Source organism: Leopardus geoffroyi, chromosome C1 (genome assembly GCF_018350155.1).
Source record: "Leopardus geoffroyi isolate Oge1 chromosome C1, O.geoffroyi_Oge1_pat1.0, whole genome shotgun sequence".
Lineage (NCBI taxonomy): Eukaryota > Metazoa > Chordata > Mammalia > Carnivora > Felidae > Leopardus > Leopardus geoffroyi.
In genome coordinates, this window is record NC_059328.1 from 15,546,062 (window position 1) to 15,562,535 (window position 16,474).

General features: G+C 41.2%; 1 protein-coding gene across 13 annotated transcripts in view; it reads right to left on the minus strand.

Annotated features, from left to right (window-relative positions):
* The window catches only part of EIF4G3 (eukaryotic translation initiation factor 4 gamma 3), a 318,997-nt gene extending 302,523 nt beyond the window's left edge, over window positions 1-16,474 (minus strand). For 4 of the 13 annotated variants that reach the window (XM_045475993.1, XM_045475992.1, XM_045475990.1 and 1 more), the window contains exons 1-2: window positions 16,364-16,474; window positions 15,836-16,016 (exon numbers count right to left, since the gene is read on the minus strand). Coding sequence is in view for 9 of the 13 variants with exons in the window: in XM_045475978.1 (XP_045331934.1) it covers window positions 15,836-16,050 (215 nt within the window). In the remaining 4 variants the exon portion in view is untranslated. Of the gene's footprint in view, window positions 1-15,835; window positions 16,248-16,363 lie in introns of those variants that run through there. The other 9 variants (XM_045475978.1, XM_045475974.1, XM_045475981.1 and 6 more) reach the window with 5 other exon arrangements.

The following is a 16,474-nucleotide window of genomic DNA, read 5'->3' on the forward strand; positions in this document are numbered from 1 at the left end:
CTCTCTGCCCCTCCCCCGTTCATGCTCTGTCTCTCTCTGTCCCAAAAATAAATAAACGTTGAAAAAAAAAAAATTAAAAAAAAAAAAAAAAAGAAACTGTATCTGTTTTTTAATATATATAAAGTTCAGGGTGCCTGGGTGGCTCAGTCTGTTAAGCATCCGACTCTTGGTTTCATCTCATGACTCTTGGTTTCAGCTCAGGTCATGATCTCGCAGTCTGAGTTGAAGCCCCACATTGGGCTCTGCAACAACAGCATGGGGCCTGCTTGGGATTCTGGGTCTCCCTCTCTCTGCCCCTCCCCCACTTGCTAGCTCGCTCTCTATAAACAAACATTTTTAAAAAATAAATAAAACATGTGAAATTCAAGTGATCTTTAAATGCATGTTGGGTAACAACCATGGAAATTTACATAGCTCCAAGTTTTCTTGAACAAAAATATCTATGCATGTTTCATAAATCTGGAAAACTGCAGATAAGAAAATAAACTCAAAGCCACCCTCAGTAAAAGTATATACAACCTACTTTTAAAAGTTCCAAGTAAAAATTATAACTCACACGTCAATCTTGGATTCGAATTCTTTACTACAAATACATAAACCAATCCTGCCTCCTAACAACCTTGCAGAATGGTCCTCCTAATCTCAAAATGACCGCTATCATTCCCCTAGCCTACAGCTGTGATGGCTCCCCTCTGTCATCTGGGTGAACTCCAAGCTCCTTAGTCTGACTTATAATGCCCTTTCTGTGGCCTCTATCTGTCCACTTCTTCACTCCAAACTGTTACTCTAGCAATGCTGAACAAGTCATTTTTCACTGTCTTGAGTTTCTGTACATGCTGATTCCTGGCTGGAATACTCTTTTCCCAACCACTTTCTTTCATATGGCACATTCATCCTTCCAGATTCAATTTAGAGGTGTCCCCTTCTTGAGGAAGCCTCTTCCCTCATTCCTCCCAATCCTCCTCCACCCCACCCCCAAGATGAATGACCCTCCCCAGAGCTCCCATAGGCCTTGTGCTTACTGACTCCTGTTCACTTACCTTCTTATATATCTGTCTCCTGCAGTAGGGCTGTAAGTCTCTCAAAGACAAAGACTTATTTCTAATCCCTCAGTGCTCAACAAACATCTACTGAATGACTAAACCAGAATACATAAACAAGAAAACAACTTTTTCTTTAAAAACCTATGGAGAATGTATCCCAATTCTGCTTTGTTTTACACTCCATGTGAAACAGCTTGCCAAATCATCAGTCCCCAGTTAGTATAAATATTGAACTAAGCAGTTACCAATTTGTAAGCCAGTCTCCTTAGGTCCACAAATTCATCATCCATGAGCTATTTTCACTGTTTCAAAAAGCCTAAGAAATTGTAAGTCAATCCACAATAATGAGGCAAAGACTGGCTAACTAAAACATCAGTTCCTTTTCTTCTGCTTAAAATGTACCAATTACAACTGGTAACAATGAGTTTATTATGCTATGCTTAATTCCTGATCAGCACATAAAGATCTTTCATTAAAAATGTGAATTCAGGGGTGCCTGGCTGGCTCAGCTGGTAGAGCATGCAACTCCTGATCTCAAGGTCATGAGTTTGAGTGCCACACTGGGCTTAGAGTTTACTTTAAAAAAAAAAAAATGTGGATTTAAAAAAAAATTTTAATGTTTATTTTTGAGACAGAGCACGAAGTGGGGGAGGGGCAGCAAGAGGTTGGGGGGGGGGGGGGGGCGGAGGGGTGGGGAATACAGAATCTGAAGCAGGCTCCAGGCTCTGAGCTGTCAGCACAAGAGCCCAAAACAGGGCTTGAACCCACGAACAGCAGTATCATAACCTGAAGTCAGACGCTTAACCAACTGAGCCACCCAGGCACTCCCAAAACACGTAGATTTAAAGTGATGATTTCGTAACTGCTGCCCAGAATCCCAACAGCAGCCTATTAACAGCCAAGGCAGGTAGTGATTTAAAGGTTTTTAAAGGTTGTTTTAAATTATAAAATATGTGATTATTATAGAAAATAAGCAAAAGTATAGACAAATGTAACTACCCAAACCAAAGCCTTTCGAGGACTAATTTAAACTTGCAAAGAAACACTGGAAAGAATTTCTCTTCAGTCTCCAATCTTCCTTGAATGTAGCAACAATTACACAGGCAGAGTTCAGAGTTTCAACCAAAAGGCTACCTTTCACATATTAAGTATCACTTTCTCCTGTCTATATAAAGCTCAGTGGAAACCAAATCTGGAAAGGTGTAAGACTGTTTTCGGAGTTCTCTCTCCTCTTTCCCCTCAGCAGCTTCTTCGTCTTTTCTGTAGCTTCGCCATCTTCACATCAGCAGACACTGCATCGACTACTAAGAACATTTGCTTTTCTCTGGACTCTCTGTTATGCTTCTATTTCCACACATTTGTCTAGCCCTCTCTGCTCATCTGACCTCCATCTCCTTATTTCCAAACATGTCCAGTTTACTTCCATCTGTTAAATGAGTAAGGGCACCTAAGAGGCAGAGGCCCCATCAGGTTTATTTTGTATCTCTGTCAACAACTACATGCTGTTATTTAATAAACACTTGTTCCTTTGGTCATTTAATAAATAATTATTGTGTATGTACCAAGCATCAGGCACTATTAGCTTAATCTGTGGAATCAAAACAATGATCAATATTTCCCTTCCCCTTTCTACTTCTCTCTTTTCTCAAGATTTCATTACATTTTTCCTTCTCCCTTGAGCATCTTAACCTTGCCATTACTAGTTATCCTGTTCCCTTCAGTTGAGCCTTCAATTGAAAAGTAAATAAGCTACTTTCATAAATATGATTCTAGAAGACAAATACCCTTATCATTGACACTAATTTTCACAAATGCTAACTTTATGAACAGACCAAAGCCTTCAATTTAATGAAAAGCATGGGTGGACTTACTTTCTGCACCGAGACTCTGTGTTGTTTTTTTTTTTTTTTTAATTTTTTTTTTTCAACGTTTATTTATTTTTGGGACAGGGAGAGACAGAGCATGAACAGGGGAGGGGCAGAGAGAGAGGGAGACACAGAATCGGAAACAGGCTCCAGGCTCTGAGCCATCAGCCCAGAGCCCGACGCGGGGCTCGAACTCATGGACCGCGAGATCGTGACCTGGCTGAAGTCGGACGCTTAACCGACTGTGCCACCCGGGCACCCCGAGACTCTGTGTTTGATAAATAAATGATTAAATAAAGGAACAATTACAGTCTAAAGGAGATTAAGGAGAAATAACCAAATGCAATGTGGGATGCTGAAAGAGAAAAGGAACAGTGGAAAAGCCAGTAAAAATTATAATAAGGTTTGCAGTTTGATAATAGTGTATCACTGTTAATTTCCTGTGCTTGATAACTGTAATATGGTTATGGAAGATGTTAACATTAGGGGAAAGAGACAAGGTATGTAAGAGAACTCCTACTACTATTTTGGCAAGTTTTCTTTAAGTCTAAATTATTCAGGGTTCGGGGCATCTGGCTGGCTCAGCTGGTGGAGCATGTGACTCTTGGGATCTTGGGGTTGTAAGTTCAAGCCCCATGTTGAGTGTTGCAATTACTCAAAAATAAAATATTAAATTAATTAATTAAGTTCAAATAAAGTTTCATTTTTTTAAAGAGGCTGACAATACCTTGCTCCTATTTAGTTCACATGCTAATGTCAAAGGCCTTTATAACTAAAAGACCTAATACAAACTGTTAGATGAAAGGATATAAGGTATTTTGCTGCTTCACAAAATATCAATGACATACCTAGAAAATAGCATAAAGACTCCTAATTTTCTAAACTCTACATAAAGGTTACTAGATAGGATGACTGTATAATTTACCATCCAAACCAGGACCATTACAGGAGAAAGGAGCTCTTAAGTCAAAGTGGGTACTGTTATTAAAAATATCAAATCAACTTGAGTCTGTACTAACTTGATGCTTTGGCAAGTTAGAGGCATCTCCCTCAAGCTCAGGAACAAATGCCCCTGGGAGACCGGACCAGAAAGGTACACCAAAGATCCCCAAAGACGACTGCATAAAAGGAAAATAAGCCAGTACATGCTTATATGCTTGTATCTTTTAATTACGATTTTCAAAAGTCAAGAATAAGGGGCACCTGGGTGGCTCAGTCAGCTCAGTTCATGATCTCAAAGTTCATGAGTTCAACCCCTGCCTCAGGCTCTGCTGACAGCTTGGAGGCTGGAGCCTGCTTTGGATTCTTTGTCTCCTTCTCTCTCTGCCCCTCCCCCGCTCATGCTCTCTTTCAAAAATAAAATAAATGTTAAAAAAAAAAAAAAAAAAAAAAAAGAATAAAATCACTGACTTTCCAGAGCAGCATTCAGCTTTCACTATCTTACCTAAAATGTACCACATTCAAGTATACTCACCCAGTCAAAACGTAAAAGATATTAAGCTAAGGTCAAGTACTCTGCTGTCTGCATTTGAAACAGCAGTTACCTCAGGAAGTTGGACTGGTTCCAAATTCTTATACTTCTAAAAAAGATCAACAATGTAATATTGAAAGTATCAGATGAATATATTAGCCTCAAAGCCTCAACAATATTAATCAGGTACTTGAGGTCATTAAAATTTTCCATCGGTAATTAAGATCCACTTTCTTCATGTATTTAATGAGCTAAGCTAAAGATATACATAACAATTTATAAGACTTAAAAGTAGATAAAATCTTAAAAAATAAGCAACCCTATTCCCACACTGTAATATTTCAAGTCACTGAAGAGACTTTGCGTGTATGTGTGTGTGTGTGTGTGTGTGTGAGATTGTGTGACTGTGGAAAATCTTTGTCCAAAACCATTTTTATTAGACCTGAAAGGTTACAAAAAGCCTCATTAATGTGGTCTTTTCCTGAATAGCAGAAAGGATCCTATCAGACAAGAGGTGAGCAGTATTTCCCAATTTTATTTCTTTATAATAATATACACATTAGAATAGCCTGAGGGTATAACCTAATAAATACAAAATCAAATTTAATTTGAAACTTATATAAATGCTCTAGGCAGAACTAATATCCTATGTGAAATACAATAATACAAATAACCCAAGAATTTGTAACTTACAATTTCAATTCTTCCCAGCACAGCAAAATAGTCAAATGCCCATATGTTATTTTTCACAAAGCTATCCCTGCTTAATAGGAATTTATCTTAATAATAAAGATAGGCAAAATCTCTTTTGAGTAGCTCTTCTGTTTTTTTAGGCATTATACAAGAGGTGGAAATGATCAAAATTCATTTCTTCAATAAGTCATATTTCATAAATAGCACACCTCACAAAATCTCAAGCATTTAATAGATGATAAAACCTTAAATGTATTTCTGTGATGTCGTTCCTAGTCTCTTAATCTTTCCTGTTCCTTATTTCAACTTGCACATGTCAGGGCACCTGGCTGGCTCAGTCAGTAGAGCAAGCAACTCTTGATCTCAAGGTTGGGTGTTCAAGCCCCACGCTGGGTGGAAAGATTACTTAAATAAATAAATCTTCCAACTTTCACACCTCAACAAATCTTCAAAAACAGGGTTTCCATCATGTCAGTTTCCCAATAAATAAAAAACAGAAACAAACGAAATACAATTGATTTTTGACAAAGCATCAAGACAATTCAAAGAATGCTCTTTTCAGCAAATAGTACTGAGACAACTGAATAGTCACATGCAAAAGAATAAATCTGGACCTCTACTTCACATCATACACAAAAATTAGCTCCAAATGGATCAAAGACCTCAGTGTAAGAGCTAAAATTGTAAAAATCTTAGGGTAAACAAAGGAGTAAATTTCCATGACCTTGGATTAGGGAAAGCCTTCTTACACACACACTAAGGAAGCACAAATAACAAAAGGGAAAAAAAAAAAAACAACATAATTTGATTTAATCAAAATTAAAAATTTTTGTGCATCAAAGGACACTATCAAGAAAATGAAAAGACAACCCACTGAATGAGATAAAATATTTGTAAATGTTATATCTGATTAGGGACTTGGATCTAGAATATATAAAGAACTCTTAACAACTCAATAATAAACCCATTAAAAACCGGGCAAAGGATTTGAACAGACATTTCTCCAAAGACAGATGGCCACTAAACACAAGAAAAAATGCTCAATATCATTAGCGATCAAGGAAATATAAATCAAAGCCATAATAAGATATCACTTCACACCCACTAGGATGGCCTATAATAAAAAAAGATAATGACAAGTGTTGCAACCCTCATACTTTGCTGGTAGGAATGTAAAATGGCGCAAACTTTGGAAAAAGTTTGGCACTTTCTCAGAATGTTAAACGTGGAGTTACCTTATAAAACCTAGCAACTGTACAAAGTATATACTCAAGAGAAATGAAAACATATATCCACGTTAAACATTCATAGCATAACTGTACGTAATAGTCAAAAAGGTGAACAACCCAAATGTCCACCAACTGATGAATAAATAAATGTGACAGAACAGTATTCAGCAATTGAAAAAAAGTATTGAAACATACTACAATGCAGATGAACCTTGAAAACATTATGCAAAGTGAGAGAAACCAGTCACAAGAGACTACATATTATACTGTATCATTTATACGAAATATGCAGAATGGGCAAATCTACAGAGGCAGAAAACAGATTAGTATTTGCTTCAGGCAGAATTAGGGAGGTGGAAATGGGAAGTCCAATGGATTTCTTTTGGGAGTGATGAGAATGTTCTAAAATGTATTTTGGTGATAGCTGCACAACTCTGTGAACATAAAATTACTCAACGGTAGACTCTAAACGGGTGGCTTGTGTGGTATGCAAACTGTATTTCAATAAAGCCATAAAAAAAAAAAGTAACGGTTTCTTTCTCACAAATGAAGCCTAACCTTCTATTTTTTTTTTTTTTTAAACATTTGTTTATTTTTGAGACAGAGAGAGACAGAGCATGAACAGGGGAGGGTCAGAGACCGAGGGAGACACAGAATCCGAAGCAGGCTCCAGGCTCTGAGCTGTCCGCACAGAGCCCGACGCAGGGCTTGAACCCACAGACGGTGAGATCATGACCTGAGCCGAAGTCGGAGGCTCAACCGACTGAGCCATCCAGGCGCCCCTAACCTTTTCTTATGATTCAAAGCCCTCTAACACGTGGATCCATTATTTCAAGCATTCTACCACAAGAGCCCTCCACTCCAAGCACACTAATAAGGATTCTCACAACCCAGCATACAGCATGCTTATTTCAAGCCCAAACCTTTGTTCAAGCTGATTGCTCACTCACAATCCACTCCCCTCTGCCCATCCAAACCCTGACCATAGTCTTAAACTCTTGTTTCCAATATTTTTTAAATTCATCTTTCAGTTCAAATTCTTTCTCTTATATGCTATTTTCTGGAGTCTAGAAAAAGCCAGGAGTCTTCCCACCCTTTCTTACATCCCTGTCTATTCTACCTTTCCATTCTCACTGTAAAATACTGTATTCTGGGGGCACCTGCATGACTTAGCGTGTTAAATCTCCAATTTTGGCTCAGGTCATGATCTTGCGGTTTGTGAGTTTGAGCCCCATGTCAGGCTCTGCACTGTCAGCTCCCCGGGAGCCTGCTTCAGATTCTGTGTCTCCCTCTCTCTCTGCCCCTCCCCTGCTTGCACTCTGTCTCTCTCTCTCTCTCTCAAAGGTGAATAAATGTTTTTTAAAAATGCTGTATTCTGGCTCAAAATTGGCTGTATTTACTTTACCGCCACCCTGTTCCCCTACCCCCCTGTCCTGTCATTCCAAAATTGTTTGTTCCCAGACTTCAAGTTCTCTAACCCCACATGAATCCCTTATTGTTTTTTCCTTCTTTCCTCCTTCCTTCCAATCACTCCATATAACACCAACATTTCCTGAAAAACAATTAAAGGAGCTATCATGATAGCATGTATACATTCCAAAACTATCTGGAGTAAATACCACCTTGGCCACCAATCTTTTTTTTTTTTCTTGTTTTAGTTTAATATGCTTGAATACATGAAAGATGAATTCAAAAGGATAGTAAAAAAAAAAAGTACATATTTGTAGGAGCAAAAAAAACCTGTGAAGTTACATCAAATTTAATGTTATAAATAATGCAAAACATTTTGGCCACAGTAACTCAAAAACATTTGACTTACTGATAAAGGTTTCAGCTCTTATCTTTCTAATGTACAGTCCTACCTTCTGAGTACAAATCAAAGGTAAAAGAGTATCCTCAAGAAAACCTTGCCAAAGAACAAAAAATAATTCATTCCAAATTAAGAAAACCAACCAAAAAGCCTTTTCTGCTGGTGGAGAATTAAATAACAAAATAAGCAAGATACAAAACTATATATATATATATATATATATATATATATATATATATGCATATATACATATGCACACACGTTATGTATACATACGTATATATATACACACATTTATATGTGTCATTTTTTAACAATAAAATTGTCAAGTATTTAAAAAAAAAAAGCCTTTATATGTAATTTGACCTCAAGTTATGTTACAAAAAAAAAGGGCAGAATTTAAGCCCCTTAAAGTCCATAGAGAAAAGTATAGAAGGGGAGCCTGGGTGGCTCAGTGGGTTAAGAGTCTGACTCTTGATTTTGGCTTAAGTCCTGATCTTGAAGTTCGTGAGATCGAGCCCAGGGTTGGCACGCAGCCTGTTTGGGGCTCTTCCTCTCTCCCTCTCCCCCTTCCCTGCTTGCTTGCCTGCACAGTCTGTCAGTCTGTCTGTCTGTCTGTCTCTCTCTCTCTCTCTCTCTCTCTCAAAATTTAATAAAAACTTTTTAAAATTTTTTTAAAAAAAGGAAAAGAAGAAAGTACAGAAAAAAATATACCAAAATGTTAACAGTGGTTGTCTCTATATACTAAGATTATGAGTGACTTTCTACTTACCCGTATTTTTTAATTTCCTGATTTGACTATGTTACTCGTAGAATCATAAAAACAAAATTTTTAATAGTAACATTTAACTATAAATGTTTTTCCTCTTTGGCCTTCTACCAACCCTAATCACATGTATCTATTCTTCAAAGGCAACTCAACCACATTAGGTGACTTTGTAAACTGGGTCCATGTTATTCCATCTCAAATAAAATTATAGAACTATTATCAATTACTTATCAGCACAAAACAATTTTAGGGCAGTCTTGTGGTTCCATCTATATTAGCCCTAAAACTTATCCTAAAACAGATCCCCAGACTAACTTAACCAACATTTCAACAAACATTTACAGATTTCCTATCTACCACGGACTGCTCCAAGTGCTGGCAGTTCAACAGCAAACCAAACTGACAAAAATCTCTGCCTTTAGGGACCTCACATTCTACTGATAAAATTTAGAATCTCATGAGAGGGAACACACATGGGCTTGAAAAAGTACAAAACTGCTACTAGTTAATAAAGGTCATAAAAACTGACAAATTTCAAATGTACTTAAAATAGTTTAAACTATCTCAAATTTCAGCTGAGGCTACAAGATTCAAAAACTCCCTCTGGTTGGCAGCAAGCCAAAGAACTAGGAGCCATTTGAGAATTCAGAAGTAGCCTGGGATCTTGCAATACTTCATCGATGTAAATCTCAGCTGCAATGTATACACTGCTTGAAGTCAGGCACCTGGCTATTAATCAGGAAACAGTCTCCTATTATATTAGTTCGGAGTATTATTCCTACAATAAAAATAGATCGTGTCTCATCACAAGAGTTTACTCGAAAATTTACTTTCCCTTATACCTCATAATGAATTACCTGTTATCATCAATGACAGCCAGCCAGCATCCGGCCATGGCCACCTTATTTTATGGTCTCAAGTCATCATACAATCTTCGCTGTCACAAGAGGCGAAGATAAGGAAGTCACAGAGGCATTTCAGTCTGTCTAATTCTAACTTTATTTTTGTTTAATTTAGTCCTTTTTTTTTTTAAGTTCATTTATTTATTTTGAGAGAGAGAGAGTGAGAGGTCGCACAGGAGGGGCAGAGAAAGGGAGAGAGAGAGAATTCCAAGCAAGCTTCACACTTCAGCGCAGATCCCAATGCAGGGCTCAAACTCACAAACCGTGATGAGCCAAAATCAAGGGTCCGACACTTAACCAACTGAGCCACCCAGGCGCCCCTAAATCTAACTTTAATAAGCCCCAAACCAGAGGCTTCTAATATAAGCAAGTTGCCCTCCGCATGATCCATGCTAGCATGCTTCTAATGTCAATATGTCACCACAGAAACATGTTACTGACCATCAGACAAAGAATCCATTAGTAGGTCTCTACAAATCCTTCCTACCTACTTGGAAGAACAAAACAAACCTCACACCATAATCTTCAGACTTATAAACCACTGTAATTCAAGAGAGTCACTTAATAAACTAATCTAATTCCTCCATTTTAGAGAAAGGGAAACTGATGCCTAGAGCAGTTATGTGACTATTCCAGGATAATACCTCTGTAAAAATTGGAAACTCAAACTCACATCCAGATTTTTTTTTAACTCCAAATCAGGTACACTTCTCAACACATCAAGCTAAATTTACTTATATTTCAAAGCTAGCTGGTACTGTTTCCAGGTCAAAATCTAGTTTCAAAAGGACAGGGAGGTATTATGGGAGGAGTGGGAAGGAGACTAGGAAAGGACCAACCACAGAGAGCAGATCTGAAATGTATCTTCTCATACTCTAATTCTTCAGATTATGGTGCAGAAGATACTTTGAATCTGTGGCAACTGTGTTTTGGTTACCATGTTCTGGGCTACCTCCTCCAGCTTCTCTGCTCCTGCTAAAAACATGAAACGTGACTGAAATCCACTTACTAAAGTTCAATGCAGCAGCAACAGCAATGGAATTGGCAAAAGTCAGCTGGCAGGAGAAAGCTCAGACACCTCAGGTAATTCTTACTCAATTCTTCTAATGTAGCTTAGATGTCAGTTTCTTCTAAGCTCGAATTCCTCCTTTCCATAAGACTAAGTAAGCTCTTACAGCAGAGTTATGAAGGTACTTGCCTCATGGTATTGTCTTTCACTTGTCGGGACCAACTTCTTTGAAGGCAAAAGCTTTTCAAACCTAGATCTAGCACTGAGTCTGGCACACAGTAGGTGCTCAAAAAAAGAACAAATGCATTTTGAAACCTGCCACTTACATTAAATCCCCAATATAAATGGCTAAAACGTGGCAACCCTATTATGATTTAAAGCATGGTTTTCAGGGCGCCTGGGTAGTTCAGTCAGTTAAGCGTCCAACTCTTGTTCTCTGCCCCGCCCCTGCTTGCATCCAAGAAGGTCTCTCTCAAACTAAATAAACATTAAAAGAACAAAAATAACAAAACATGGTTTTCAAATATTTTTTAGCAACAGAACTTTTTGTAAAAATCTTATCAAAAACCCCAATGTGGAAAACCAACATATCATCAGTCTTTAAGTGGTTTCATCTCCGTTTGACAGAAAATACCACACTTTAAGACTTGTAAGCCTAGGAGTGGCGGAGGCAAGAGTCAGTGTGACTCCGGCGTCTAAGTCACGTTCTTCCTTCTGCATCATCTTGCATCAATCTCCCCCTCTTCTTCCTAGAAGAGGATCTGCCCTTTAAGACCACACATCCATCTCTGTTGGTGGTGGGGCTTAGGAATAGAGAGACTGCTGGCCGCTTCATGAGTTAAGAGTTCTAGTTGCTAGTTACAATGGTATTTTGCTGGAGGCCTTGCTAACTTCTGAACAAGCAGAAACAGGCACGGAGTCAAATAAGGCAGGCCTATTCTTATGCTGCAAGGCTCAGTGAGGTAAAGATAACCTACTTGTCTAGCAGTATGTGGCTATGAACTAGTTAAAACAAGATACAGTATCATGGCAGTCTAGATTACTCCCCAGAGCCTCTTTACTGTATACAGACCTTCCCCTAGCTACTTCCCACTCTCATATGCAGACGTGGTAAGAAGGAACGTGGCACAGTAGAAAGGACACTTGTGAGCTTGGGAGCTCGTCATACCACGGTCTGAACTGCGGGCCACCAATTACTAGATGGACAACCTTGGGAACATTATTTAACTTCTCTGCTCTTCAGTTTCCTCATCTATAAAACAGAGACACTACCTACGTCATAAGGATTCTTGTGAGAATTAAGTAAAACCATGCATGTATGGTACCTAGAGGAGTAGGCACTCAATAAATGAATACTATTATTATTACTCAGATCTAGCTTTGGTAAAGAAGCAAAAAAGAGAAAAAAACAAATGTTATTGGCTTCAACCTACAAAACTGAAAATCAACACAGAAAACAAAACGAAAAACCAATGGGCATACTTGTTTTTAATATATGTCATTTTGGGGTTGCCAGAGGCCTTTACCAAATCTAGTTCCTTCAAAGAACCCACTGCCCTGATTTTTTTAACCAAACTGGCTGCCCCAAAACAGTAACTAGACTCCCCAGGAGTGTCAGCAGCTCTGGGAGAAATGACACCCTGAAGTCTTTCCGTATAAATAGAACACTGTGTATTCCTAACAGACTCAAAATTGTTCTAAGTCAGAACTATTTGGGCACCTAAATTCAAACTCATTTACCTTTAATTATCTGAAGGGTAAGCAATTTCCATCTAAAGGGAATTTCCATCTAAAGGTAAGCAATTTCCATCTAGGTTTTAAGGGGAGGTCCAAGAAGCCCCTGAAAATGTAAGCAACAGTTTCTGTGGAGAGGTCTATAAGCTTTCATCAAAAATGTCAAAGTTGTTTGTTACCCAGAAAAGGTTAAGAATCACTTTTAAGATGCTCAACAGAGCTTCTGGCAAGCTCATACGAGGAAGCTGGGTTGAGCATATCTCAAGGCAAGTATCTTTAAGTGCCAATTTCATAAACTATTCATATTGGATTGTGTCACAGAAACTCCAAGCATCTTCCTGCCTCACCAGTAGCACTTTTCACAGCAGGGCTTATCCTTTCATCCCTGCCACCCTTCCACCATCCCTGCCACCCTTCATCATGTCCCATTCCTTCCCAAGCCCCAATCCCTGCCTCTTTGCAGTCAAAGGCCTGTACCTGCAGTAGTTTTCTGGGCCTGCCATGTAAGAACAAAGTCTACTTGAGCAGGTCCCGGTTTATATTCAAATTCATTACTGCCAACATTTCCCTTCATTTCTGATTTGTCACTTGAACACTAAGTACAAACGAAGGACACTTTGTCAGGTGAATCTCCTTTCAGTATTTTTGCAAATTTAAAATACTACATGAACTTATTAATTCAATTCGAACACAACTGCACCCATATGTTTTGAGGAACTGGAGAGCTAACCAAGCCATAGAAAGAGCAACTCCAGCTTTCACCCCAGTATCAATGTTTCGGTGCGTGTCAACTTATCACATAATGGCCACTCTCCTCAAACAGATACAAATTCCCACACTCCCTCCGGGTAGAAAAGCGGCACTGCTCTATTTGGATCCATTTTAACCAATTCCCCACTACCATGGATAACAATTCATCGTTTTGTTCTAATGACATGTAACCTATACCTCATTTACTATACGAGCTTTTAGATTTTACTAACTGAAACCTTGCAGTGCATAAAGCAAAAAGATAACAGAACTGTGAAATACATCAAGAATTTTAATTTCTTCTGACACGAGGCAAAGCAAAAACGCAAAGCCACATAAAATCAACTACCCCATTATTACTACAAACAGGCGTTAAGAATCATCTCCATGGGAAATTACACCTTAAATTTATGCCCTTTAACAATTGTTGCAGTATTAGTAACTACTTTCATGTTGCAACCAACTCTGAGCTTTTATAAGTCCTTTCTTTGTGAAATGCCTTGAGAAAAAGCACATTTGAAACATCTAAGTCGCAGCTCCTTGTGTCCAAGTAACACCACCAAATTCACCAAGCACTGGTCCTTTACTTATCACTCTGCACATCAAGAACACTATGGGCTTCCTTTCAATGCTAAATTGCCAAAATAGCTCCAATTTAGGACTGACGACTTTACTTTGGTGGTATGGTACATAAGCTTATAACCCTAACCACGCATGCGCAGTCAAGACCAAAAAAAAAAAAAAAAAAGACAAATTAGAAAGGAATTCAAACTCACTAAATGAAGATACGTTCAACAGATCCAGCACCGAGCTCCACCTTGAAGCAGGCAAATCAGCCAATCTTTTTTTTCCTAAAGTAAAGCAACTAGGGATACTGATCAAAACTAACCAGATTTTCCATCAGCAACACTAAGGTATCACTTAGCATTCTCCACCGTGAAAAATTCTTAATTGAACAGAATCATGCAGATTAAAAACATTATGAAATCAGTACACACATCACACTGGAACGGAATTTATCTTTACTCTGCACCACACTGCCTGGATTGAATAACAATATTTAGAGAACAGAGAAAATGACACTTGACAGAAACCAAAAGGATGACCTGAAATGACTCCAGAAGGGAGATACCTTTCCCTTCTCAAAGCAATCGATACAGGCAGGAGTCAAACTACGGACTGTGAAATCATCTGTGGACTTCACAGCAGTTATACGCTCTAACGCCCTACCCTCTCTGGAAGTCAAACACAAAATGACACAAATACAAAAACACAACACATCTAACATCCAATGGTTATTTATTGATTTACACGAATACAACGGATGGGGACGGAAGGTGCATGATGAAATGTTATTCTCAGGTAGGTAATACCTTTCTAAATCTCCGTGGAATTCATCAATTCATCGCTTTACCTTCACCGGCTAGTTTCTGACTAAAATACCTCGCCATCAAGTCTTTTCAATCAAAGCTGTCCAAAAATTCTACAATCGAGTAAATAACATGAAATTAGATACATTCAATGCTAGAATTTCCTCCAGGAGCCCTGATCCCCTCTAAACATCAGGCCTAAGAAAAGGAAATTAAAGTCTTTAAAAATATCCATCATAACGCAAGCCTTCCAAGAAGTGAGACTTTTGAGGGTGATGGGTAATGTCAGTTAACTTCCTCTTCCTTTAAAAAGGTCAAAGACAGGGAAGCGTCCGGTGTAACATTTCCTCCTCAGATCGCGTTCCACCACAAACCACATCACAACCCGCCCCCCCATCACTAAACAACATTAGCCAGAGGGGGTGCTTTCTGTACATTTTCACCATAGATTTAAAATCCAACTTACCTCAGAAACGAGCTGAGCTTAGTTTTAAACAGGAAATTTACCAACAAAGTTTATTATGTACTAATAAGTAGGGAAGCCCACCAGGCCCCGCCGCAGGGGGAGCAAAAGGGAGATGGTGGAGGAGGAGGAGGAGGAGGAGGAGGAGGAGGTCGTGGTGGAGGAGGGAGAAGAGGAGGAGGAGGTGGTCGTCTAGGTCGTGGTGGTGGTGGAGGAGGAGGAGGGGGAGCAGGGGGGGAGGGGGAGGAGGGGGAGGAGGGGGAGGAGGAGGAGGAGGAGGAGGAGGAGGGTGTAGTCCTCACAACAATCAGAAAAGCCTTCCCCGCAGGGCTGGTCCCAGGCACCAGCAAATTCGGCCTAATAAAGGGGGGCGGAAGGGGGGGGGGTGCGAGGAGGGAGAGGCGGGGGGGGGAGCGAGGAGGGAGAAGCGGGGGGGGGGGAAGCGAGGAGGGGGAGGCGAGGAGGGGGAAGGGTCCCCCAGCTCTAAAAGGGAAGGGCTGCAGAGGCCGGGCCGAGCGGAGCTAGTTTTCACAGTACTGCAGAGGGTCCACGGCCCCCCCCCCTGCAGTGCTGCTGCCGCCGGGGCACCCCAAAAGCTCCGGCCCACCCGGCTGCGGGGACTCGGGCGGCAGGACTGTGGCAGCCGGCAGGAGGGTCCCCGGGGAGCCACGGGCCCCCTGGGCTGTGGCGAGGAGCCGAAGGGCCGGCAGGAAGGTGAAAAGGATACTGTTGGGGCGCCTGGGTCTGGAGGGCCCTGATGTTCGGGTGAGGAGGGGCCGCTGCCGCCGCCGCCGCCGCCGCCGCTGCCGCCGCCGCTGCTGCTGCCGCCGGGTGAGGAGGCGGTACCGCTGCTGCCGCCGCCGCCGCCGCTCCGGTGCCGGGTCCGGTTCCTGCTGCAGCCGCTGAGCCTGATTTCAGAGCCGGTTTCTGCGGTAAACTCATGGCAAAGCGAAGCCACCAACCCCCCCAGAGCGGGACCGGGCGCGCCGGGGTGCAGGGGCCGGGGGCAGCGGGGGGGCGGGATGGGGGCAGACCCGGGGAGGCGGCGGGAGCGGGGGCCGGGGGGAGTCTGGGAGGAGGAGGAGGAGGGGGCCGGGGCCGGTCACACACGCCCGCCGCCGCCGCCGCCGCCGCCGCCGCCGCCGGCAGCAGCAGCCGCCCCGCGGGCCAGCACCACCGGCTGCCGGTCTCCGTGACAACGCGACCCCAGGGGGGGGGCCGGACCCGGCGGGGGCAGGAGGCGGAGAGACCGGACCTTTCACGGCAATATCCTCATGGGCCGGCGGCGGGGGGTCTTTATCCCCCTCCCCGGGGGAAGCGGCGCCCTTCTCGGTAGCGGGGCTCAGGCGATGCCGGCGGATTTTCT